The following is a 26,935-nucleotide window of genomic DNA, read 5'->3' as shown; positions in this document are numbered from 1 at the left end:
CGAGGACCCTGCGGGTCAGTGCCTGGTTCTGCAGTGAGTGTCGCGGGCAGAGATTTGGCTTTTGCAGTCTCTGAGGGTGGAGGACTGCCTAGCTTTATAAATACAGACCAAGGACTGGGAAACAAATTGCCATTAAAGTTTCTGCAACACAAGCGAACCAAAGGCGATTCCCTGTAGAGTTCAGGTGCTTTCAGCCAAAACTCTCTGCCACACGTTTTGGGTGAGTGTTACGATTTCTAAAGACAACCCAGAACTTCGATGTCGTACTCCTGAATATTAGCCAGCTTTGACAGCTCGTGTCAGACGTCTCTCTCTGCCCCTTGAGTACAGGATGCTCCTTCTCCCCTTTCTGTTACAAGCAGCATATCAGGAAAACTGATTTTTCTGAGCTTGAGTTCTCAGTGATTCAGTAAACACGGTGGTGCTTTCTGTGACTACATCCTTCCAGCCTTGCTTGTGACTTTGTACAGCGCAGCGCATCACCAACTGTGCTATAACACCGGCAAGGCATTGAGATGAAACCATTGAAAAGTGGCATTTAAAAAAGCTGCGGTATCTTTAAATCTGTGAAAGCTGCAAAAATACTGTTCACCTTCCTCTTTGGTTGATAAATTCATCTTTGTGTTGTGGGGCTGGGAGGGAGAAGGAAGGCAGCCAAGCAGCCTCCAGCTTGTCTCTTCTCATGAGTGTCAAAGCTAATGGAAACGGAGCCGGAGTTCCCCCTGGGCGTTTCAGGAGTCATCACCTGGAAATCTGCAGCGCCAGAGCTGCTCGCCCCACAGCAGAGCTCACTGACGTCAGTCTTCGCTTGTCTTCGCTTTGCAGTTTGCTGCCAGCCTGCTGTCTGGCGTTTTCAGTTTTACTGCTCGAGCACGTTGCTGCCACCTCTTAAATCCGTGTGGCAAATGGCGCTGGGAATAACCTCGGCAGGAAAAAATCCAGTTGAAAGACTTATTGAGCTGTTCAGGTCTCTGCCTTGCTGCTCGTTTAGCAGCAGCAGGGGTGTGCAGAGCATTATCCCAACTCTCTCTATACAGAAAATGCATTTAAGTGCAGAAAAATAATTGCTGCTGGTGTGTCAGATGGTTACGGGAGCAGCCATGGAGCGGGATCACATCCTTTGGCGGCAGCGCGCAGGGTAACCGGTGCGCTGGGAGACAGATTCCTGTCTCCAGACTTCAGCCCTCGCGCAGTGCCGTGGTTTCAAAGGCACCGAATAAGTTGATATTTTGCTTAAACTGAAGGGGTGTATTTTAAGGTCCACTTCATTTGGGTGTCCTTGTTTAATACCTGCATAGATGGAGCTGCGTTGACCTTTCGGGGATGATGGTGCTTTACTCGTGCAGCTCGTTTTGCCAGGGTGAACTACAACAAACGTGACAACAGTCAGTGACAGCCGGAGTGCCTGTGATGGAGAAGAAGGTGTTCGTGTCGCTCCTCGCAGACTCAGCGGTACGTGGTTTATAAAGAAACAATTCAAGGACCGAGCAAAAATGACTGTTTGGTGATGCCATGCTGCCCTCACGTGGGTATTTTAGAAATATCCCCCTCTTAAATTCGAACCTGCACTAAACTAATGCTTTAAAAGACTTGGGTATCTCCTCCAAGAAAGACCCTTGCAATCACAGTGATTTTCTTTTTTTTTTTTAACCGTTTCCACGGCTTGTGGAAGGTGAGGCCGGGGGAGAGGAAAGAGAGGATCCTGGCCTTGGCCGCAGCCTGCCCCGGCCAGGCGGGCAGGACCGTCTCCACCGGGTACTGGAGCCGCCTCTGAAGGGGTCACTCGTCAGGCTGGGACCGAGCAGCAGCTCCCGAACCCCGGGAAGGGCCCGTCCGCCGGTGACCGCCGCCAAACGCCACGGCCACTCCTTCATGGCGGCGGGGGGGCGTGGCCTCCCCTCAGGGCCGGGGGCGGGGCCTTGGCTTGCCTGGTGGAGGGGGCGGGGCCTGGCGCGCGCGCGCGCGCGGGCGGCGTCACTTCCTCTGCGGAGAGGGCTGGTGCCGGGGACGGTCGGGTCGGGTCGGCGCGGCTGTGGCGGGGAACGGTGCGGCGGGACGATGAGCGACAGCGGGGAGCAGAACTACGGCGAGCGGGTAATACACGGATTCTGAGTGCGCTGCCCGGCCGGGCTCCCCCCCCCCCAACCCCTTCTCCGCCCTTGTCCGGGCGGCGCGGTCGCCCCCGTGTCCCCGTCCCGCGGCCTGGGCGGAGCGGGTGGCGGAACCGTCGCGGGAGGGGCCGCCGTGGCGCGGCGGGGTGAAGAGGCCTCGGCGGACGCGCGGGAGGCCCGGCGGGGTCGTGGATTCGCGGGGGAAGATGGCGGCTGGCCCGACCGGGAAGGCGGTGGGGGCGCGCGGCGGGGACGCTCTAGCTGCCCGCCCGCCGGCGCGCTCCATGGTGAGTCTGCCCGGCGCCATCTTGGGCTGGTGACCGGGCGCGCCGGAGAGGGACAAAATGGCCGAGGGCGGCGGGGCTGCGTGTCCCGGGCCCTACCGCTGCGCCCCCGGCGGGGCTGCCTTGTCCCTGCCCCGAGCGTGGTGGGGCTGCCCGAGAGGGTGCGGGGAACGGAGTGTGGCGAGACCGGGCGGTCCGGCTCCGCTCCCCCGCGACTCCCGCAGCAGGGCTTCGGGCCCCTCCGAGCTCGCAACCGGGTTGCGGCGGTCTCGGCTGGTGCCTCGTCCTCCATCCCCCAGCCCTGATATTAGGTAACGTCTGGGTAGGGACGGAAAATCCCGAGCCGGGAGCAGTCTGAGCCTGTGTTACGCTCTCTCCAAAGCTGCATTGCAAATCGCTTCTGGTGAATTACTTTCTAAATTGAGCTTCGATTTGCTGCCTCTCACGCTGGCTTGTAAAATACTAACTCTGGCTTCAGCCTGGCATGCGGGTGGCTCGGTCTCTAATTTAAAAGTGTGATTGCAATAGTCGAAGGGTTAAACTTCAGTCTGGACGTGCTCAGTGCTAGGGCAGTATCCTCGCGTTGTGAAACCTGCGGTAGATGTTCTCTTAAACTGCATAGTTACGGCAAGATGTTACTGTCTGGATGGAATTTTACTAATATCACAGTAAATGACTTGCTAAGCTTCACGTTTGTAGTGTGCATCCGCAATACAGATTATATTGTTGGGGGTTTTTTTAGTGAATCAGTCTTGTTTTCCTTTGAGAGCTGTAATTTTTACTGCAACAGAGCAGGGGCGAATATTCTGTTTTGGGGTTTTTCTGAGCACCAGTCTTACTTTTTAACTTACTGCAACATCAGAGGGAGTTGTGGAGGTGATAAGTAGTTTAAATTTTAAACCTTCACTGGAGCTGGCAAAAAAAACAGAGAATGTCAGAATTCTGAGCACAAAATTGCAGTGTTTTGCAGTGTCTTTCTTAGAATGTGATTTTTTTTTTTTTCCTAATTCAGATTCACTGTAATAAGCTTTAATAGCATGAGCGCTACTACTTCAAGGCAGATTAGGTTAGGAAAATTTGGCCTCCAGGAAGCTAAAAATGCTAGATGGAAATGAAGACTGAAAGGTAGGGATTAAAGAATAGACCCGTACCACCCCCAGTATTATCTTTTCCTTGATGTCTTCATGTCACTCTTACAACTGGTATATTTTTAGTAAGGGAGTATTACTTCTGCCTTGTTCAAGGTGGATTTCTGTGCATTAGGGTTTTTTTTAAACTTGATTTAATTGCTATTGTGCAAGTCAGACTGAAAACCAATTTAAGATGGTAGCCTAATTTTAGTAAAGTTCATCAGGGTAACCCGTATGGTATTTTCAATCAGAATGAGTGGAAATGTTAAAACCTTTATAGCAAAATCTTTTTTTAAATGTATTTTTGCAGGGAATGATAGGGCAGCAGTTGTTGTCCCACCTGCTTTTCTATTTTATCTTTTCTGTACTTTAATTAAAGAAAAAATAATTAGGTGCAGGCAGTCTTCACCAAGGCTTAAAATGAATTATGTCTGAACTTTTGTGAGTCGTAAATAGGTAAGTTGTAGGCCGTATACATATTTGTAAACCTAAAAGATAAAACCATAGAGCTACATCCTGCTATTTCAAACTAGATCAGGGAGTGGCTTTTCTAATGCTACTGCCAGTGTTATGATTTTTTTTTTTTTGCTTACTTAAGGCTTATATTTTACTGAGTCAATGGCTTTCTACTTTTTCAAGCTGGAAGCGCTGAAGTCTCCGCAGAGTGGGAACAGTGTTTGGATAAATAATCTAGGATATGGCTTTAGAACTGCTCTTAAGCTGTTCCAAGTCCATGCTGCCAACAAGAATTGTGTTCTTGAAAATGCGTTCTGTCTTTCTCCCTTGTACTAGTGTTTGTATAGTCAGGCAGATCTGGGAATTAAATCAGCTGATTTTTTTTTTTTTTTCCTGATTCTGTTTCCAGCTGCATTGGTTTGCAGGTTGGACTTGATAGTGTAGCCACGAGTCCTAATGTCAGCATTTGGGATAAAGAACTATCAGGTGCTTTTGCAAGTAATGGGACTTGCTATTTCAGCAGCAACACAAACTTAAATTGGCTTATGTTTAAAAAGAAAAGAAAAACAAAAATCCCCAAATTCTTCTACAGCTTATACTCCATAGTGGGATTAGACTCAGGAAACTTTTTTTTTTGACTGAAGAGACCATAAATTATTAAACGCTACTAATACTTCAGATACTGGAATATACTTCAAATACTGTCAGCATGCTGTAATAATTGCCACATTTTTTCAAGTAATTTTTATTTTGTTTTCATTTATTGAAATTGTGCTCACTGAAGTGCATGTGATTCAGGCATGGAAGGGTTGGACAGAAGACTAGTTAAAAGAAAAAAAGTGAGTCTCATCTTGTGAATTCGTTAATACTGACAGTGATTACTTGGTATGTGTCTGATCAAAAACCGTTTAATACGGTAGCCAGGGTTTTGTGGAAAGAGTTTGTTCTGTTTTCTATCCCAGTGGATTCCCGCGGCAGTGATCCAAGCTGGTGATCCTGTGCTTCAGGGAGAGAGAGGCAGAAGCAGTTGTTTGTCTGTCAGATCAATTGCTAAATTCAGTAGTAGAGAGGTTGAAGGAATGTGAAGTTGCCACAATTACACCTGGGATAAATCTGACTGCAGATTTGATAATGTGGAATGTGCACTTTTCTTTAGGAAAACAAGTACAAGTACACAACTTCATAGGGATTTAGGATTTTAAAAATAGTAATAATTTTGACTCTATCTTACATTATTAACTGAAATCTGTAACTTTTATTCCCGTGAGGAAAAACTGGATCTGAGAAGTGCAAAGAACACACGGTCCTCACTTGCATACCTCAGAGCCTTTTCTATCTACTGTCCCTAAATAATCCTGCTGTTGTGACATTCCCTGCTTATAGAGTAGGTGACTGTAACGCATCTTTATGAATGTACTTAAAGGTGTTAAAAATATGATCCCTACAGTATTACACATTGTTTGTAATATGCTTAAAGTATGGAAAGAATAATTTGGAAACCTCAAGTCTGGACTTCAGGGCCTCCACCTGAATTCCAGTAGTGCCTGGTGAAGAGGAAGAGCTGTTGGTAAAGGTCAAGGGATCTGGTGGCTTTTAAAATCACACTTGATGGATTCCAGGTTAGGGGGGAAAAAAAAAAAAGGTTCTTTAATAGCAGACACCAGTCTTGATCTGCTTACCAGCAGTGTTTGAATATAGGTAGGATAAAGGGGGTTGTTTCTTCTTCTCTCTTCTTCCACATGTCATGACAGAAGCCTACTTGAGCATTTTTTTAAAAAAAACCCACAACCTTCACAAAGTGAACGAACAAAAAGTAGAAAAAGAAGATGTCTTGAGAACAACACAAGCACCAGTGAGCTGTGCAAGTGGCTTGTGTGAGCCTTCGATGGGTGAGCGGAGTGCTGTGAGCTCCTGGGGGTTGGAATTTTGGGTAGGGAGGCTTTCCTGGGGGTTGGGGTGGCCTGGGGAACAGCTTTGAGAGTTTTAGGGGTTATTCACGGTCTTAGTAATATCCGGAGCAGGTGAGGTGCAATGAATTCCTTCGAGGCTGGGAGTAATAAAGAAGTGGCATAATCCTGTAAAATGAGGTAGATTGAAGATAAAGGTTTTGGAGAAAGATCATCTAGAAGCAAAATGTGGATGTTTTAAAAAATGGACAGTGTTGTACAGTCCAAAGGAGCTGGATGACAATAAGCCAGCTGTTTAATTTTCTGATTTAGATCTACAGTTGGCTTAAGGCTTTTTCCTTCCTGAGTTTCCTCTCAGATCCTAGGCGTCCAGTTTTCCCATAGATCTTAACACAGCAAAGATCATACTAAAAAATGTATCAAGTAGCTGAAGACTTCAGTCATTTGCTTATGCTAATACCACTTCTCTACTGATTTCTTCAAAGTTTATTGACTTCTAAAAACTCAAAAAAAAAAAAAAGGTATGGGGTATATTTATGGACAAGATCCTTCCATTGTGCCTTTCTTGTGTCCTTTTCAGTATTAGACCACCTATATTTGGACATGGTTCCTTTTGTGTAGCCTGAATCTGTCAAGACTGTTATGTTTTGTGAACAGAAGTATTTTTCCTCAAATGAAGAGCAGCTTTAGTTTTGGTTTTTATCCCTTCTTCAATCTTGCTTTGTCTAACTCTCTTTTTTTAAGAGTTGAAGACTTCTTATGGCTAAATTAATACATTAACTCGGAACTCATTTCTGTGGATTGTTTTCTTCTGAAGGTAGTAACAGGTTTAGGTTAAATTTATTTGTAACTTAAATTAGTTCTCAATATTTGCCCTGCCCTTTGCAGGGTTAGTATATGAGGTGGCTGTAGTTTAGAACACCTCCTTAAACATTTTGACAGAGAAGAATATGGCCTTGACCAACTTTGTGTTATTTCTGTTGTTCTTGGTATTGAAAATCTGCTTTATCCTGCAAGTCGTGCTTCCCCCCCAATATTGTATGGTAGGCAATTGTAAATAGCTAAACTTTGTTTTAAGTTGTATGGAAGTGGTTTAAGCACAATTAAATTTTGGGTTAGCAAATTAATTTTTGAACGCTTTGTACGGAATGCCCATTAAGTGGAGTGTTCATGTTTAAGAGATGTTACAGAGATAAACCAAGTGATTTTTGAGAAAAATCTGGTACTCTGGTGGTGTTAGTGAGCATTCTTAGTCAGAATTTACACAGAATTTAGAATTGTTTTTAGGAAAAACATAGAATTCCGCTGCTGAATTTTAAATTTTCCATAATATCTTGTAACAAAGAATACCTTTTAGTGGTGTTCCAACCAAGTGTTTAAGCCATGTTACTGAAGTTAAGCATTATGCTGATTAAAAGAAAAAAATATGTCTAGAAGTTGAAAATACTAATTAGGCTATGTCATTACCAAAGAAGATTACAAGTAAATAACAGAGTAGATGGGTTATTATTCCAGAGCGTGTTGCACAGAATTGCATTTTCGGTCAGTGGAAAACGGTGATTTACTTGGAAGCATGATGCCTGCATATGTAATCACACTTGTGCAGGCAGAGTAGGTGTGAGCGTGCTCATAAACCTTCAAACTAGACCTTCTAAACTGCAAGAATGGCCTCAAAATTAACGTCATTAAGTCATTGAAGGACCAACTGCATTGTGCTTTCTGCATTCAAAAAGCACATCAGTTAGTTGTCTCTGGCCGCAGCAGGGACTTTGCTTAAGTCACTTCTTGTTGATTTTGTCTAAGTATGTGGCTGGCAGTGCAAAGTATTTTGAGTTTTCTAACGCTAGAATTGATTAGTAGATATTCAGTTGATCCACTGTGCATTTGCTTTTAAATACAGACATAAATAGCAAATTCAGTTGCTTAGTACTAAGTTAAACTGAATTGACTGAATCTGTTTATAAAATTGTAGGGCATTTGGTAGATTCAATTCTTGAACTGCATATAAAGTAAAAGTCCACAAAACATTTTTTTTCTAGTTTCAGTTTTGGCACTAGATTTTTATCCTGGAGTTTTTAAATATTCTTCATCCTGTTCTTTTTCTATTAAGGTTAATGTTGAAGAAGGAAAATGCGGAAGTCGCCATTTGACAAGTTTTATAAATGAGAATTATTTGAAGCTCAGGAATAAGTGAAGCTGAAATTTGAAAAAAAAGAAAGTGAATGCATGCTAATTATCAGACCAGAAGTCCCACTTGTAGAATATTGAGCAATTTGTGTGAAGTGGGGAAGATGAAAGAAGTCAGAATTTGAAACGGAAGAATGAAGAAAAGGAATAAAAATGAAGTTAAGATAAGAAGTAATCTGGAATCTGAAAGCACTACGCTAAGTAATTACTAGTCTGTTTATGTGTCCCTGTATATTTTGCTAAACATGCATGCATTATCTGTTTAATAGCAAAAGTATATGCAGGGTAAAGAAGTGTCTACCAGGGAAAAAAAAAAAAAAAAAAGTCTTAAAAATCTAGGCAGTTCTAATGCCAACTGCCCGGACACATAGATATGAATTTTTACCATTTATTTCACTGGAGCTTGTTTACAGACCTTAGGTAAACGAGAAATTGTGTACAAATTAGGCTTTCAATATCTGCGTGCAGGAATCCCGTTCTGCTTCCAGAAGCGGAAGTGCTCATGGGTCTGGCAAGTCGGGGAGGCACACCCCTGCAAGATCTCGATCTAAGGAGGATTCCAGGCGTTCCAGGTCAAAATCTAGATCCAGGTCTGAATCCAGGTGAGTTTACTTCTTTTACCTCTTCCTCCTCTTCGCAAGTCAGATGATGATGTCAGAGGTGAACTGAAGTCACAGTTTAGCCCAATTCTGTTTCCAGAGATGATTGGTGATCTGTGACCAGTGAAAACAAAGGGGCACGTCTGGGTTCAGGACTTGAAAAGCTAAATTATCAAGTTAGATGTTCCTGCAGCTTTTTCCAAGAAGTAGTCAGCTACGTAGGCTTGTATCTCTGCTGATACAGTTTGGAAGTGGCCTGCCTTTTAAGTCTTAGGGTAACGGCTAGTTTCTGAGCGTGAAGCTTTATGAACTCTAGATCTTAAGTTTTTCTGTATGTTAAAAGAAATAGGTGCATCAGTAGATTGTCCATTTTAGGTCACATTAATGTATTATGCTTTCTCACAGGAAGCAATGATGTTCCTGGAGTAAATAGTATATTCTGTGAAAAAGAAGCAGTAGAGTGAAATGTGAATTTCAACAGACATCTGCCTGACCTTTTAAATATATTAATTTAACCTGAAAATTAACAGGCTGGAAAGCTGTAAAGATTAGGCAGCTTTCCAGGCTCTAAAAAAAAAGTTATGGAGAAAGTAGCTTGCTTATTGTATTTGTTTTGTGGCAACGCAAACATGCCCTAGGAAAACACCTTTTGCACTGTATTACCTATCCTTACTCATCTGCTAAACAAGCTGTGTGCAGTGACAGAATTCCTCTTAAAACTGTTAACAGATACCACGGAGACATAAAATATGCTACTAGCCTAGAAATAAGGCTATAAATGTCACTGCTAGCCATTTGACGTTGGCTTTACCGGGTGTGTCATGTAAGAGGTACATATTTAATAAAGAATGAACAGAGAGGCAACAAAACCTGTAAATGGGTGAATGTCATCTTCTAAAGAGTTTAGATAATTGAATGCTGACTACAGAAGTAAATGTGATAGTTTTACTCATTGGGAAGTGTTCAGGTTAAAAAAAAAAAGTGGGTTTCAGCAGTGGGGTCCCCAGTTGAGCTGCTCACAATATAATTTTTATGTGTATAAGCAGTGAATTGGGCTTGCTGAAGCCTGGGGGTCAGGCTGGAGGAAGGATGACAACACTGGAAGATGTTTTGCTGTTAGCCGTCACCCATAATGGTAAACACTATCAAATACGGAGTTTAGATCTCCCTGCAAGATCAAAGTGATCAGTTTGAGTGAGAGTTTTGTGAGAAGGAAAATACTTGGGAAATTTTGACAGCAGAGGAATGGGTTTGGGTTTTTTGTGTACTTCAGGCACAGTCACAAGTGTCAAATCATGCCCTTGGCAATCCCTGTAGTGCAAGAACAAAGATGTCAAATTAAATGAGTAAATACTCGCTGGAGTAATCTGCTTTATAAAGTATGAAATGGGAGCGACCTCTGGAATTGCTGGCAGTGAGACATTCATCGATAGCTCAGGAAAGGGTCCAGTCCAAAATCCTGCTCAAGGCAGAGTCAACTCTGGGCTCAGATCATGTCCTGAGCTTTATCCAGTTGGGTTTTGAAAACCTCAGAGGATGGAGATTGCAAAACACCTTTGGGGAACCTTCTTATTTTAAACTAGCAAGCAAGTCAGGACCCACCCCAGCATGTCCTTCTGCACCTTAATCCATAACCGCTAGGGTTTCCTTACTCTCTAAAGCGCCCTGTTTCTCGCTTGCAGAATAACCTTAATACTGTGTAAGAACTCAATCACAAACTTCATAAAATGCTGGAAGAAACCAAATAGAAGATCTAGTACTTACAAGAGACCTGGCAAATCATTTCCTTTTCCAAGAAATCACCCTTCAAATAATACTCTGGCAACCGACTACTTAATTTTTGATGAACAAAAGTAGAAGCTTATGACTACCATGGCTTCCTGAGCATTTAACAGCTGTCTTGAAAATGCCTTTGGCTGGAAATACTGGAGGTATATTGCAGAGTTAGTATGTTCATTAGCAGATTTGGGCAGAACTGTGTCAAGGCACATCTTTTAGAACCAACATACTTATATCTCTTTTCAGTGCCGTCACACATTTGGATGTGATCACGAGCAGGTCATCTAACTCTGGCTGTCACCAGAGAAGTAACCTTGCGAGAACGTTCATATTTCTTGGTAGTTTCTGTGACAAATGTATTTTCGAGTTACCAGCTTTATAAATTAAACTTTTATTTGGGAACCAATCTGTGTCCTGGTGTATTTATCAGTTGGGGTGTGGATATATTTGATTTAAAAATCTGCTTTTATTGAAGGTTTCATCAGAAGGATAGCAAGCTTGTTATCTTTGCCTGACTCTGTGAAGTCTAAACAATTCTGAATGAAGAAGTAGGATTTTCAACTGCGGTGGCTTTGCAGCAAAAAATAATGGCAGTGTAACATTTAAGGCAGCAATATAAGCAGTGCTTATTTAAAATAAGCCTTGTTCTCTCGCATAAGGGTTTAGCTGGTTTAGATCTGTCCAGCTCTTGTTCAGTATGATGGGTGCATTCTGTTACCCGGAGCCATCAGTTCTGTGTTTGCCTTCTTTTTATTTTCTGTGTCAGTGGTTGAAATGTGTCTGTATGCATGTGTTGAACCTCTTTTTTTAGCATTATTATTACTTCTGGTTTTCTTTACTGTCTTTTCCGCCCCTTAGGGAAGTTCTCTCTTTTTTTTTTTTTCTTACTTCCTGTTGCCAAAAATAATTTATTCTTTCTAAATACGTAGTTAAAAGTGTTGTAATGGGACATATTGAAGTCATTTCTCTTGGACATGAATCTCTGTTTCTAACTGAGGAAGACAGAACTTAGCTGCCTCACTTCTGTCGAGGTTGAAAGCGTTTTTTTAAGGAGGCCTGTAATGCGTAGAGTGTGTATTGGGCAGTTTGGCTGCCTGGTGACACTTAGTAGTGAGAAATCCTAACGGTGGAAGAAGCTGTTAAATGCTCAGGAATTAAAACAGGTTTAGGTTAAGAGCTTCACTCATGCCAGCGTGGTGGTGGTGGTACTCTGAAACACAGTTGTTCAATGGTGGTAGTTTATGGTCTCAGTCAGTACTTGCCTACCTTGGCTTCCACAAACGAAAGGAAGGACACTTAAGACACAAACATGACTAAAAGCCTTTGAATATTAAACTGTTTATTGCACTTAGCCTTGCAGCAGTTTTCTTTGTAGTTGTGTGAAATGCAGATTCTTCAGTGACTGCCATCAGCAGGCCAAGCTCAGGTGTTATATTCTAGTTTAAGTGCCTGCCCAGCTCTTCAACTAAGTTTATCTGTGTTGGGAGGGCTGAGGGTTCAGTAGAAGGAATTGAAGTGCTTCAGAACCTCATCTCCACAGACCTAGTGCTGTCAGAAAACATTTCTGGAACTGTTCAGAGGAGGCCTGGGCTGAAATGAGTGAGCAGTTGCACCTTTGCCTAAATACACTTGAAGTCTGAACGTGTAAACATTCATGAACAGCCAGTGTTAAATAAGTGTTGAAATACCAGAAGGTAAATAAGCCTACTACAGTTTAATTTCTTCCATTGTGTTAAACTCCGTTTCAGGGGCGTTTGCCAGACTTCTGTGCTTGTAATTACGCACTGTGTAATTTGCTTTTCAGTGTCACTGAAAGCAGTGCTATTGTGAGTGCTAGACTGAGCAGAAGTGTGCACTTCTGCAATCGTACGTGCTTTACGTTAAGTCATATTTACTCCTGTTCCGTTTTCCTGTTAAGTCTTTAAAGGAAAGCCGCCCCAGCTTTTTTTTACTTAAATCCTACTGTAAATGCTGTGAATATACTAAGCATATACTATGTCAAACCAAGATAGCCTTGTTAGACAAAGTTAAAAGGTATTGGGGAATTAAAAGCTAACTAAAGTGGAAGTTGAGGTTCCTGTTTTGCAGTAGAAATTCTTGAGAGGATTTACAGTAATCTAATTGTAAAGATTTAGTACACAGTCCTTGAGAGTAGTGACTAGATTGATTATAGTTGAATCATGTGGTACTGCAGGTTTTTAGAAAATGGTTATGTGGCCTTCTGATGTATTTTTGAAGGGTTAAAAAGCCCAAACCAACCCAACACTGTACCTTTTTCTTTTTTCTCCTTAGATCTAGATCAAGGAGGAGTTCCCGTAGACACTACACAAGATCCCGCTCTCGTTCCCGCTCTCATAGGAGATCCAGAAGTAGGTCCTACAGTCGGGATTATCGGCGGCGACACAGTCATAGCCATTCACCCATGTCTACTCGCAGACGTCATATTGGAAACCGGGTATGTCTGTTACGGGAGTAGATAACTCGTACATAGTCCTGAATACGTCCTGAAATCACTCCATTAATTGGCGTTTTCCAGAAAAACATTCTGCTTCCCACTCAGGTCTGTTTAAAAGAAACTGTTGAGGTTAATTGTTATTTGGCTTTTGATAAGCCATGGATTTCCTAAGTTTGCTTAGGATTGTGGGGTGGGGGTGTCTTGGGTTTTGTCTGTTTTTTACCAGATGCCTTTAGAAGTGCTACCAGTGCAGCCTGCTGTCACAACACCCGTTGCCATAAATGAGCCCATGTATGCAGCGAAGGATGGGGGTAGTGTTAGAAGGGAGAAATGTTTGTGTTTTTCTTAATTAGAAAACCTGGAAAATGAAAACACTTCATTAAAAGCTGTTTTGATGGCGTCTTTATTAAACAAGCATGCAAACCAGCTTGCTTTTAGCTGTTTTACAGGCTCGGGTGGCTGAGTATGGTGTGGCTCATGCTAAAGTAAGGGAGAAAAAGTGATAACTAACACAAACGAAGATGTGATCCGGGCCTCTGTGTGTGTGTGTATACCTCTCCACATTCAACAGTCATCAGCTAGCCTTTGGAGGGAAAACTTTTTAAATACAGTACCTATTAAGTGCTGTAACTGTAGTTTGTACAGCACCCCAAGAAATGCAAGTATTTTTGTGAAAGGAGTTTTGTGTCTCTGTAGGTTTGATTGTAATAGTGTCTATTAGCAAGTTAACCCAACCTGAATCTGGGCAGTATCTTTTTGTTGTTTTGTCTTGAAGCTCTGCCAGCCACAACTTGTGAAATACCTTGTACTGCAAATACAAACAATTTTACTCTAATATCTTCTCAATCTGTCCTTTCAGGCAAATCCTGACCCAAACTGTTGTCTCGGCGTGTTTGGACTGAGTCTGTACACCACAGAAAGAGATCTGAGAGAAGTTTTCTCCAAGTATGGTCCAATTGCTGATGTTTCCATTGTGTATGATCAGCAGTCTCGGCGTTCGAGAGGATTTGCATTTGTGTACTTTGAAAACGTTGAGGATGCGAAGGAAGTAGGTTGGGATACAGAATGTGGCATGGTTGCTGTCTTCTCAGTTGCTGGGATGTATATTCTGTAACAGGGGAAACTCAGGGCTTAAATACTTGGTTACTCATAATAATTGTCAGCCTTAACTCAAAAGATACCTCCTGTGTAGCAGAGAAGAGAGTGGAGAGGGATGAATACTAGTCCCTGTGCAGGCTGAGCTGTTGTGTAATTCACAACAGCAAACTTCAGGCTAGCCAGAGCGCAAAGGATGCCAACAAGGAAAAGAAAACAGAAAGCTTGTGTTTTTATTTTAATTGTGAGATGATCGTTCCTTCCTAGCTCCACATGTGACCTTATATTTAATAACAGGCATGTTCAGAGCAGACCGGACGGCCGTTTCAGAGCTCTCCATAGGAGCGCTAACGTGCATTCTGCTGACTTTAGTGCTTCAGGCTGAAAGGGGTGGGGAGATCTTTTCTGAAAATAAAAAGGCCAGGCCGTGCGTGGTTTCCTGGTGCCTGCGCATGTCCCTGGGAAACCTTAAGGGTTCAGTAAATTGAAACAGTGTTGATACCGTATAACAAATTAAGGGATTTGTGCTTGCAACTGCTACAGAAGGAACAGGGAATTCTATAGTCGCCAGGTATAAAATTCTACACTCGCGCCAGCCCTTGTAGAGCAGCGTACTTATGGGCTGTAACCAGGCTTATGTTCTGCCTAAGTTCCACTACTTAAAGTTTCTAGTGTCATCTTTTCCAAATTTGGCATGAAGACTTCTATGTTAGGTTGGAGCTTTGGATGTAGGTCTTGCTACTTGGCAGAAAGAAACCAATGGTTTTGAGTATTTTTACTTCGCATTTACTTATGACTCAGATATTACTGTATTCAAGGTTGTGGTATGTATTGAAGGAAAAAAAACCTCCCTTTAATCAACATAACAGTGCTCTTTTGTTAACTTCTAAATGCTTTGCTTCACGTTGTGTGTTGGTGTAGTTACATCTCCCTACGTCAGTGTGTTCAAAGGCTCCTCTTAATCATGTTAGAAACAGAGATACTGAAGCAATTGTTAAATTATGTTCCTTTCAGGCTTTTTATGCAATATAAGTCACATAAGTGGTTACTGAAGCTTATATCCAGCTGGCCTGGAACGTCTTACAGTTTATGGTGGGTGTTACGTATAAGGCATAAGTGAAACTTAGATGTGTATCCTAACTGAGCCATTTTAGGACTTCTTAATGCTTGAAGCAGTGGTTAGAAACTTGCGTTGGTAATAAAGCTCATACCTACAGCTAATTGTATTTTATCACTCGCTTCAGGCAAAGGAACGTGCCAATGGAATGGAGCTGGATGGAAGAAGGATCCGGGTAGACTTCTCCATAACAAAAAGACCTCACACACCTACCCCTGGAATCTATATGGGAAGACCAACTTAGTAAGTTATCTGTGTGGGGTTTTTTCCAAACCGGTACAGGATAGGATTAAATGTCTTGTATTTTGTTAAAAACTGTTTGGTATTCCCACTAAGAGACCTGATTTTGTGTGGTTTTCCTAGTTTATCAGGGTTTTAGTGCAGTGTTCTGAAAGCTGTTTCCTTGCTTATGGCTTGTATGCTGTACATTATGTGGATGTGTCAGTACTAGAAACTAAAATACAAAAATCACTATTGATGCCTAATTACTTTGTATTAAAAAAAAAAAAAAAGCCTTAAGAGTTGTGTTAACACTGATGTAGTTACCTGGCAAAGCTTCTGAAAACTAAAAAATTCAACTGATAAAGAAGGCTCTTCAGAATTTTTTTTTGGGGGGGGGGGGGCAGGGCAGGAAGGGCACTGTGTGGACAGCCATCAGTAGTCATGCATATCTTTCCATCCTTTAGATAGGAGGGCTTAATTTATATAGCACCTGTTAGTGACTGATCTAGGGTCAGCCTGGATTAGAGTGAGCGAAAACCTGTGTTCCTTAGTTATGTGGCCCAGACATGAGCTATCTAAACATTTAAATGAGTCTAGAGTAAGATTTTTTTTTACAGTTTCTAAATTAAGTTGTTGTCCTATGTACGTTCAAATATTAATGTTCAAGTTTTCGAGAGTGAATTAACAAACACTAATTGAGCAGCTTGCCCTATCCACAGAGTACACTTTTGACTTAGTTGCCAAGAATGTAAATTGTTTTCCCAGGTCATTTCCCAGTTGTTTTCCCAAGACTTTCAGCTTATGATACTGGTGGTTACATAGTTGATGTGTTGAGGCTGCAGGTTATTTTTTTAATCGGAAAGTTCTTCCAAAAGGAGCTGAGAGTTAAAAGTGAGTGGAGATTTGTCACAGAATGGAATTCCTCATGTGCCTGTGATATCAAAAGGTTAAGAGGTTTCAGACCAAGGAGGAAAGTAGCTATGTTAAAGTTCAAGCATTCTAAAAAGCAATTATTTAAGTAGTTCTTTTCCTGTCTGCTCTGATGGGAAAGTTGGAGTACTCAAAATAATTTCAGCTGTGAGGACGCAAGGTAACAATTTAACACAGTTAAAATGGTGTATCCTTAACTGCCTGTATGCCTACTGGAAAGCACTGCAAACAATATGAAGGTTTTATGTTTTATTAAACGTCGTTCTCTTTCACTACTTGTAGTGGCAGCTCACGGCGACGAGATTACTACGACAGAGGGTATGACAGAGGGTATGATGATCGTGACTATTACAGCAGATCATACAGGTGAGGCGGTATTTGTAATATTCAGCTGCTTTTTAAACTGAGCTTTCTGATCTCCATTTCTACCTATATATATGTTAAGCAGTTCATCCTAGATATGTACACCAAAATATTTTTGCACTCGCTGTCATTCTGGAATCTTACTATGCAATCTTTACCAAAATGACTGCTCACTACAATTCAAATTGGTCAGATTGAGAAAGACGATGTGATGTTTAACCTGTGGCATTAGCCCGTAATGTTTGTTTTAATCTGCATTAAGTTTTGAAAAACAAAGGATGTTCTTTATACTCTCATTTAAAAAGAATCTTTTGTTGGTTCATCTGTTAGCATGAAATGGTGGGAATACAGGGGCAGATACAATATTTGAGTGGGTGTTATAGGGCAAACTTAACATCTTGAGTGTAGAGTAGTAGACAAAAAGTGGGAAATTTCAGTGGTTTTAGTATCCCCTACTGATAATTATGGCACCTCAAATGTTGCCAAAAAAACAAAAGGACTCGGGGATTGGAACGTTAACCTGTTCTGTATTGGACATTTGCATAAAAAGCTTTTTTTTTTTAACATCATTCTGTAAGGTTGGATGTGTGTGTTACACCTGAAGGGCTCACACCTCCTATTTCTGTCTGTCTTCAGTCTAGACTGCGTTTGACAGTGTAGTAGTTAGCTGAGAGAGGTGAGTGTTCACGTGGCAATATACATTGTCAGGTGGCTAGTAAAGTTGATACCAACCATGTTTTCAACAGATTTTGTACGTAACTATTGGTTTTGGTGATAGAGCAAGTTTTGTCTTCTGCATTTTTGGGACGTACAAGAACCACAGTGTGTTGTAGGCTTTCATGTGTGGTAGATGACTCTAACCAAACTTCCAGTTTGTTTTGGAGCATAAGGTTCAAAAACTTGCTTGGGATAGTTAACATAGCCTCTTCTCAATGTACTAAAGTAATTAACTGAAATCTGGTGGGTAAATTAACTGAAACAGCTCGCCAAAGTGTTGGGGAACAGAAATTCAGAGTAATCAGAATATTGACAATTCCAGCAGAAGTGATTTCCATTCTCTATCTTTTAAAAAAAAAAATAAAGGGGGGGGGGGTTGGGGGAACCCACAAACCCAAACACCCCAATGTCTTTTCATAGAGTGAAAGTTAGCCACAAATAGTTTGTGTGTGGCTACTTTAAAAATACTGTGGACTGCCCAGGTTAGATACCTGCTTTCTCATCCTGCAGATACTGTTTTTAGAGAGAAAGAATAGTGTTTTGTGTGTTGAGTGCTTCCTTGAGGAAGGGAATGTTAGAATTGTTAAATGCCGTAGAGCATTGCATTCTAGTACTCCACCCTAGAAAATCAATTGGTAACAACTCCTTTGCCTTACTTGCCCTCTGTGCAGTGAAGCCTTAAGGGAAACGCAATTTCAGATGGAAATTGTCACGTTAAAACTTTAATTTCTCCTCATTGCTGTGGGATGCTTAATCCTGTCTGGGAAAGTATCTTAAAATAAATTAAAGGAGACCTGCTGATTGAAGGTGTGGTGTTCGGGGGTTCTTTGTCCTTCATGTGATTTTACGGCCTTTTTGAGGTGCTGTGAGACATCCAAGGCAGTGACTGTTCCATAATCCAAACTGGATTTAGTCTCCTCCTGGTAAAGCTTTACTGTATATAAAGCTGTGGAGGTACCAGCCCAACGTATTGTTTCAGTTCTAGGCAGCTTCTATATAGGGAGAAGTTTAACCTCGGTTCTTAAATGCCTTCGTTTAAACATGGTTGTGAAGTGCTAAAATGTAACTGTGTGGGTTTTTTTTTTCCCTGCCTCCACCTTGGAATCAACTTTTTCCTCAGGACAGTGAATTGATTTTGTTACTTTAAAAAACAAATAAATAAAATTACTTGCCTCGAGCGGGTAAGCGTCTGAGAATAGAAATGATCTTAGAAGCGAAGGTTATGTACTGATCTGAAAATGCTGCTCCTTGGAGAGTATGACATCGTAAAATACAGTGGTCAGCTGGAACACGAGTTCTTTTTAACTGCTCCTTGACACCAAGTGTAGTCAGCTCATTCCAGGAATACATAAAAATGAACGTAATGAAGTAATTTAGCATTATCCAGTGTAGGGACCAATATGTCCTTGTCTTCACATCGTTTTCTAATGCTCAATGATGCTTTTTGCCTGCACAATGAACTTTGTGTTTATTATTACAAATTTCAAAAGTCATTCTGCTTTTGTATTCACAGAGGGGGTGGCGGCGGTGGCGGAGGAGGATGGAGAGCTGTTCAAGACAGGGATCAGTTTTACAGGTATGACGGCAAAGCTTTCAGTGTCTAGTCAAGAGTGGAAATACTCTCCTACGTGATATTTTTTTTGAGTATTCTGTGAATCAAGTCGTTAAACGCATTAACAGAAACTGGGTGGATGCTGAGTGCTTGCAGCTCTTCAGTGAGCAGCACGGTTCATTTCAAAGCTGCTCCCATCACTGCGTGAAGGGGTGGGGTTAGGATAGGGACAGGTCGGTGCAGCTTGGCAGAGGAAAAACTTGTGATTTATGCCAAGAAGTTAGTGTCCTGAATGTTTGGGGATATTTTTTTTTTTATTAGGAGATGAGTGGAACTAGGCAAGGAAAGGCAGGACTTGGGAGTGGTGGGTTGGAAGGGTTTGGCGCTGGGGTGGGTTGTAGCAGTGACTGTTACTCAGGTCGACTCTTTGTCTCGGAACAGATCGTTTAGAATCAAAGCTAAGGTGTGGTTTGGCTTACTCTGCTAGTCAAATCATGAATGCAAGAGAGCTCATATTTCCTTTATTAGTCCAAAGTGATATTACTCTGACCCAGTAACAGAGAGCATTAAGAAAATACAAATCTTTGCTTTGTTACCCAGTGGAAATGTCAATCAGCTGTTTACGTGCTCATTAACTTTCCCAAGTACACTCCTGAGACCAGGATGGGGCTAGAGATACCCACGTAAAGCTACTGCCACTCATCTGCCACAGGCTTTAACAAAGGGATTGTTTCTTTTGCCCTTTCTCTCAGGAGGAGATCACCATCCCCATATTACAGCCGAGGGGGCTACAGATCTCGATCCAGATCTCGATCCTATTCACCTCGTAAGTAGTCAAAGAGTTCACGTATCAAAAGCAAATTTCCACTTCCCCTGAACTACTTCTTTCGAGGTCTCGCATCCCTAAAAACCATTCGACTTCGTTGTGGTTATTTTATTTGAACCACAGTTCCCTTTAATGTTTCATTAAGCAACTGGCAACCTTGAGGACGGAGCAAATACTTAGTTTGTAAAAAAATAAACCAGGTAATACCACTTGTTAAAGTCTGAGGGACCATTTCTTTCTCTGAAACTCTGTTAAAACAGGAGTTTGCAGTGTGCTGACAGTTTGGTCACCTCTAGGACAGCAAGGCTGAAATCCCAAGCCTCCTGAAACAAAATTTCCCAATGTAACTTGTTAAAGAGGCGCTTGACTTCATCCGAGCTCCAAATAGTGGGGTTTTTTCCTCCCTGAATTGCTTATTTGCATGGAAGGTAAAGCTGCATTTTGATGGCAGAAACTTAATAAAACACAATAGCATTCCTGGCGTACCCCCTTTGTAACGGATGCAGAGTGAATGAATAGGTTGTGTTCTCATCTTTACCCTTTGTGGCCAAATGAAAACAAGCGTAACTGCTTTTACAAGTAACTGCTTTTACAAATACGTAGGGAAACTGGCCACCAGGAGTGGTGACTGAGTTCTCGTCGTGTGCCGAAACACACCGTTGTGTGACGGGAATTGGGGGGTTTCTACACAAAGGAGCTTCCTGGCAGAGCTGTGCTGGCTGTGGGGTTGGTCAGAGACAAGTCGTAAGGCGCTGGGATTTGATGCGGCAGTGAATTTATAAATCTTAAAAAAAAATCTGTCAATCCTCAGAAGTCTAATAATGTGGGTTTGTTTTTTTTTTCTTTCAGGTCGCTATTAAAGCATGATATGTAGAGGAATTTCTAGCTGCAGCCTTTGAGTTGAAATTGCAAGTTTGTGGACAATATTTTTATTGTCTCTTCTGTTTAAACAAGTGAACAGTGCCTAGTGAATAGGTGACTTTTACACCTTTTATGAAGACTACTTCTGTGATGTTAAATGCTGTTTCATTCTGCGTATTTGTGTAGTTTGGTGCTTTGTTTCAAGTTGTGTTTTGAAACGAGTATGTTTTGCATGTATTTTTTTAGTCTCAATTTTGACTCCTGAAAGGTTTCTATTGTAAAGACAAACTGTTCAGTTAGTTTTTTCTACTGATTCCAAGGTATTCTGAAGATCAAAACCTGTGTAAAATGCTTTCCAAAAGTGAAAAATAAAATAAAAAGAAGTTTGTTTTTTCTTTTCCTACTTCCTTTTGCCAAGTATAAGTTTTGCGTTAAAAAGGGACCACAACACTTAAACCACGTATTCTGGAATAATGTTTAAAGCCCAGAAGTAAAATTCACCCTAATTTTGTGTTGCTGGGTAGTTGTCCTCTACGTGTAACACCTACAGGTACGTAAACCCCGTGCAAATTGTACAGCAGTGGGAGGAGGAAACGTCACTGGTAATGCTGTCGAGCTTTGGGGTGGGTGAGCTGTTAGCAGATTATCGCCTGCAACATGGAGAGGCCTTCGGTGGAAGTGGATAACCATACGCTTCGGGAAGGCGATGAAATAACGTTTAGACTGCTTTGATTTTTTTTTTTTCCCCTTCTTCACTGATGATTGCCCTTGTAAATTTAAATTCCTTAGAGAATTTAAAACACGGCTGTATGCGCTGCTGTGCTGGCGCTTGGCTGTGCAGAGAAGTGCCACCAAAGCCCTCACGGGTTGGCGTTGAAGCGGTAAGCCTGTTTTGCCCCCAGATTTTGATTTGGTGGGAACAACTGTCACAGTGCTGTCACCCTAACAAAAGAGCAGAGGTAATCCCAGGGAAGCGCTCGTAAACTCTGAGCTACGTCCCATTTGTCCCGTTTCCTTTAGGAACGACAGTCATTTGTTGTCCCGTGAAGGCTAAATTGCACTTACGGTTCTTCATTAAGTGCTGCCAAAGTCCATTCCTCATTAAAATCAGCACTGTATCGCTCATTGTGGGTTTCAGCTATTAAGTTATCTTGCATTTAAAAGTTCTCGGGCAAACGCTACGTAGTATATCTGTCATCCTGCGTAGTAAAGCCTGTGCAGTTAGATCCATGATCTAATTATTTTTTAATCTTGGATTGGAAGAGATGCATTGAGCTTTCCACATTGGTTTACAGTGAGAGTATTTTTTTGTGTAGAAATACTGACATACTCATTTCTGGCCTCAAAAGATTACATTCCCTGCTGATGTGGAGAAGAAAAAGCTTTCCCCTTTTACTCTCAGAAGCACTTTGGCAAATTATGTGCAATTGCACGAAGCAAGAGACTGAAGAAATAAGCTCAACCTGCTGCTGCTGCCTGGAGAGGAGGAAGGCTAACAGCACTGCGCCACGCATCTTAGGAAGGTTTCTACAAAAACCCGGATTTTTTTTTTTTAATAAATCTGTGGCTGGTTTTACTGTCTGGATGGTAAGATTGGACAACAGGATTTCAGCAGTGGTTATTTTTAACCGTGTCGGCAGGTCGGTACTCCCATTTCCACATCCCCTGGAGCGCGTAGTGCTGCTGCTGACCTTTCTCCTCCGCAGAGCGGGCAGCCTCCTCGTTCTTCTGACCGCGTTTTTTTCTTAGTCACGGTCTCACGCTTCCTTTGAATCGCTCGGCAGGGGTTGACGAACAGCGGAGTCAAGAACACGTGTCCTTTGGGTAAGCGTCTTTATATTTTAGTAAAATTAAGATTTCGCAACTCGCGGTGCGGTTCTTGGCAGCGGAGTTCAGCTGATGGCTCGGTTGCTGCCGGACGAGCATCCCTCCCGCTCCTTCCCCGCATGGCGACACCTGGTATTTCTGGTGAGGCTCGGAGCCGGATCAGAGCAAGCTTTTCCTCCGCAAAAAGGTACAAAAAGAAACGGGGGCGTTGTGTTGGCGGGAGGCGGGGTGCCGAGGCGCATCCCTAAAATCCATTTGAAAGCTAAAATCCGTTTTGAAGCTGTTCCTAGGGTTTGGGAAAGCATCAGCTTTGGGAAGAGCCTTTTGTCTGGGTGTTTCCTGCCGCTGATTCACTCCGACTGCTTGTCAGTCCAGAAAGAGCCCCTGGTCAGATGCTCCCCGGCGTGTGTAATGTTGCCCTGTTAGGCAGGAATGACAGATTGCTGTGGTATGTGATGCGCTTCTAAACAACGTCTGAATCACTGCTGGGTGTCCTGGTGCTCTGCCAGCGTGTAACGCGGAAATTCGTCGCAGGGGACGGGGGGAAAGCGTACCCTGAACTTGAGCAGAAATCCCACCAGCGGTAGGGAAGCAACATCTGCTGGGGTGGCTATGAAATGCTCTGCCCTTTGCTGACCTGCTTTCCTGTCAAGAGTAGGACAAATTAGAAGAAAAAAAAACCAAACAACACACACCACCAACAAAACATTGAAAGCACGTGGGGGGAAAAAGGAAACTGGGTAATGTTTGTGCCATTGCGGTGCCGGTCTCTCCCCACCGCGTGCAGGTGGGGTTTCCTCTGGGTCAGTTTGTGCCTCTCCCGGTGCGAGATGCTCCAACCTCGGCACGACGCACGAGGAGGGTCCCCGCGGCGGGTGGCAGAGCCGGAGGGAGCTGCCGAGCATCGGCACGTGAGGGCTGGCATTGCCGGGGCAGCGGTGGTTAGAGGAGGTTCAGAAAAACGTTATTAAAATCAACTTGTGGCTTACAAATACAAATGAAGGGCATCTGGGTCCAGTGTGGCACCGAACGTGGGGTACGTCACTTCCGACAGTCTCTGTCCATTGTTAAAATCTTTTAAGAGTTATTTTTCAGTTGTGCTCAGCCCCTGGACAGCAGTAATTAATGGAAGGCCAGTTATTAATTCAATTACCTGGCCACGATAGCTGCCTTCACCTCGGCATCTCCGAGCGTTAAGGCCTGATGACCCGAAAGCTTCCGCAATTCTGTTGGTAGTTTTTTCACCTGCCTCCCAGCAAACGGTGAGCAGAACGCTTCCCCCGTGGCTTGAAAAGTACAGGAGGGTCTTTCAGCCAAATTCGGAATTATTTTCCTCACTTACACTGTTAGTGATGGATAATCTCGCCCTGCCCAGGCGGGCTGCCTTAGCTCGGCACCGCTGACTGCGGCCAGTTCCTTCGTCTCCGTAGCAGCTGCTCGGTTTTCTTGTTGGGAGGTTTCTAAAAGCCCCAAGAGACTTTTGAGAAAGCGATCTGTGCTATATTAGAGTTAAATTTTGGGTTTACCTCAGTCTCGCAGTTCCTCATCCCCAGCACGCGGCGACGGAGCCGCACCGGCGTGCCCTGATCCCTCTCGCAGCGTGCGGCGGCACAGGAGGTCACCTCTGTGACTTGGTCAGAAGGAAAAAAGCAAGCCCCTTTGTAAAGAAAACAAATTTAATTTGTAGTTAATTTATAGGAGAGAGTTTTTTTGTGGCCTTTTTTTTTTTTTTTTTTTTTTTGTACTGCCTCTCCCACAAAGTCTCGTTCGCAGCTAGAGATGCATCCTGCCTTGCCTGCCGAAACCGGGATGGGACTGGCAGGGAAGGGGCAAAGCTCTGCCGGGATTTCTCCTGCGTGACAAAAAAATACCCGTAAGGGTTCAGGGAAAATGGACAGGTCAGAGAGATGAGGCAGGTTCCTCCTGAGCCGGGCAGCTGAGCTTTTTCCGCCGGATTAACGCGGTCCCTGGGGAGCACGGTGAGTGGCTGGTCCGGCCAATTTTCCTCCCACCACGTAGCTCCGTTATAGAACCATTTCGGTTGGGAAAGCTCCTTGAGATGGAGTCCACCCCTCCACCCCCTGGGGCGTGCGCCCGCAGCCCTAGCCCTGCCGCGAGGCGTGCAATTTTCTTGTCTGCTGCCAGAAAAGCCGCGCTCTTTGCCAGCCTGGGTTCGGCCAGAAATCCGTCCCAACCCGCAGCCAGGCGTTATGTTCTTCCACCGATGCTTTCGCAGCCCCTCCGGCCGCGGGGGCTCCCGGGGGATCAGCCGTCCCTCTCCCTTGGGCTCATCCCCAGCCCTGCCAAGTACAGCAGAACTCCTGGAGCCTCTCCGCTGATGGAAAGGGGATGGTTTCACCCTAACCTTCCCCCTGGCTCGAGGCAGGACCCACCATCCCCGCGATATCCTTCTCTCTGTCTCGTTCCCAACACGGATCCCGCTTCCACTGCGGGATCCAAGGAGAGATCCTGCTGCAGAAGGCTCAGCGTAAAGCGGCGTTGCGGACCAACCTGTTTATCCTGAGCCTGGAGCGGACTCGGGAATCCCTCAGGCCAGCGCCAGGGTGGATGTGGTGGTCCCAGATGTTTGTCCTTCCTCCTCTCAAACCAGCCAAGGAATGGCATCATCTCCTCCTGTTCCCCTGTCTGATCCACAAACACTTTTTTCCTCTTTTTTTTTTTTTTCCTAATTTCTCCTGTCTTTTCAAAGCAGCCCTTCACACGCACAAGCCCGTTATCTTGTCCTCCAGACTAAACAAACTCTCCTTCAACCTTCCCTCGCTCTCGTGGGTTTTTTTGCTCTTTTTATCAGTCTCCTGGACTCGTTCCATGGCAGCATCTCTTGTCAGAGAGGAACGGTCTCGCTGCACATCCCACCTGCAGGGACCTGACTTTCCTGCTGGATCCTGCGCCACCTTTGGGACCATCTACCCTGAGCTTTCCCTGTGCGGTTGCTCCCTCGCCAGCTAGTTTGTATGAGTGCTCTTCAATCTTCTTCCCCAAAGCAGAGACTTCTCTCGACCACCTCATCCCGACCGAGACTAGTTCACCAAAACGCTGGGAAAGAGAGTACCAACTCCGTAGGGTTGGGGAAACATCTGGAGAAGGTGGTTGAGTTCCTTCTGCAAAGCCAAAAATCAGGGGCAGGAGGGATGAGGTCGTACAGGTAATGGTAGAAGTCCTACATTACATCCAGCTCCTGCAGAAGACACGAGCGACGACTCGTAAATGAGTATTGGAACTCGTGGGCGCTAATTACTCCAGAAACCCGGGGTTTCTCCTGCCGCTTCCCAGTGGCAATGACCTCGCGTGATGAAACAGCCTCTCCCTGGCGATAGCTCATCACTGAGGATGAATTAACGACCTGACTGTGAGGGTAAACCTTTTTTAAAAGGACATTATCAACGCATTTCAGCCTAAAAGCACCCAAAAAAGGTGCTGGGGATGGAAGAGCCCCCAACCCCGCTGCGAAATGGCAGCCCAGCAGGAGCTGCGCTGAAAGCAAAGACGAAGAAATTGGAGGAGAAAGGATTCTTCTCGCTTTGCATCATCGCAGTCCAACCACATCTATTTTTGCAATACGCACCCGTCGCTGCTATTCCTACTCCATCCAGCACCTCCGCATGACAGGGGAAGAGTGGCAGCGGGATGGAGCCCGGCAGAAGGGAGGGTCGCTTTTCATTGTCCTGCCATGCAGCTTAAAAGCTGGGGAATTCGGTTACCGACCTTCATCCACCCCCCAGTAAAGGACAACTGGCCCTAGGGCACGAGGTTCCGCTCCAAGGATGCTTGTCCCCTCCTGTCAGCCAGTGTGTTACTTCTGCACCTTATTTTAGGCTCCGGTCCCGGCCCGGATGCACTTCCATAAAGATTTGGGGTTGTATTCTCAAGAAAAGAGAGAAAAAAGTCATCCATCAGACGAGGCAGGTGATGACACTGACTCTTGATGCTTTGAGGATGTCCTTCAGCAGAGCCACGTGCCCCAGAAGCTACAGCAGCTGCCTAGCGCCGGGCTGAGAACGTGTAAAACTCAGCGCAGGGGTGTCAGAGCCATTTCTTGAAGCCTTTCGGATGACGGGCTTGCACGCAGCGATGGCTGGGTCAGACCTCGGTCGGGGTGGGTTTGGGCGCCTGCACTTTCCAAATAAGCACATTTAATGGGGGTTTTTATTTTAATTTACTGATTTTTAACCTTGGTTCCCGAGTGAGGTGGGTTCCCCCTCCCTGAAGGAACCCCCCTCCCTGAAGGAACCCCCTCAAGCGCTTTCGAGCAAGGCCAGAGCGGGAGCTGCCGGCGGGCTGCCGGAGCCGGGCATACTGCGGGAGGTGGGGTGCGATGGGTTTAAGGGCAGGTGTTGGGGTGCCAGGCAGGGAGATGGCACTCCCTCCCGAGGCCTGGTCCCCGCTCCGGGGGTCTGCGGGCCCCGGCTGGAACCCGCTTCTGCCCGGGCCAAGCCAACCCCCCCCCCCCCCACCCACGCACCGGGGAGGGGAGCTGGCTCCCGCCACCGCTTCCC

The 26,935-nt window shown here is 44.2% G+C and overlaps 1 protein-coding gene across 2 annotated transcripts; it reads left to right on the top strand.

The window, feature by feature from the left end:
- Nucleotides 1–1,961: 1,961 nt before the first annotated feature.
- On the top strand, nt 1,962–20,994 carry TRA2B (transformer 2 beta homolog). 2 transcript variants are annotated; one of them, XM_075760719.1, is made up of 9 exons: nt 1,962–2,094; nt 8,544–8,677; nt 12,746–12,908; nt 13,768–13,956; nt 15,248–15,363; nt 16,555–16,638; nt 18,866–18,928; nt 19,657–19,730; nt 20,580–20,994. In XM_075760719.1, exons 1-9 carry the CDS (start codon nt 2,059–2,061, stop codon nt 20,588–20,590), a joined length of 870 nt encoding a protein of 289 aa, XP_075616834.1. In that variant the 5' UTR covers nt 1,962–2,058; the 3' UTR covers nt 20,591–20,994. The 2 variants fall into 2 exon arrangements, with proteins under 2 accessions (XP_075616834.1, XP_075616835.1); XM_075760720.1 differs by lacking the exon at nt 20,580–20,994 and having other exon boundaries at nt 19,657–19,738.
- The last annotated feature ends 5,941 nt before the right edge of the window (nt 20,995–26,935 follow it).

The sequence above is a fragment of the Balearica regulorum genome, chromosome 9, assembly GCF_011004875.1.
Source record: "Balearica regulorum gibbericeps isolate bBalReg1 chromosome 9, bBalReg1.pri, whole genome shotgun sequence".
In the NCBI taxonomy this organism is placed as follows: Eukaryota; Metazoa; Chordata; class Aves; order Gruiformes; family Gruidae; genus Balearica; species Balearica regulorum.
The sequence above is the reverse complement of the archived record's forward strand: the minus strand, read 5'-3'. Positions and strand labels throughout refer to the sequence as shown.

What these genes read in the sequence shown, in the direction of transcription:
- TRA2B (XM_075760719.1), top strand. Translation starts at nt 2,059, where the DNA reads ATGAGCGACAGCGGGGAGCAGAACTACGGCGAGCGG. An exon ending in TATTACAGCAGATCATACAG is followed by an intron (nt 16,639 to 18,865) that starts GTGAGGCGGTAT and finishes TTGTATTCACAG; the next exon opens with AGGGGGTGGCGGCGGTGGCG. An exon ending in GACAGGGATCAGTTTTACAG is followed by an intron (nt 18,929 to 19,656) that starts GTATGACGGCAA and finishes CCTTTCTCTCAG; the next exon opens with GAGGAGATCACCATCCCCAT.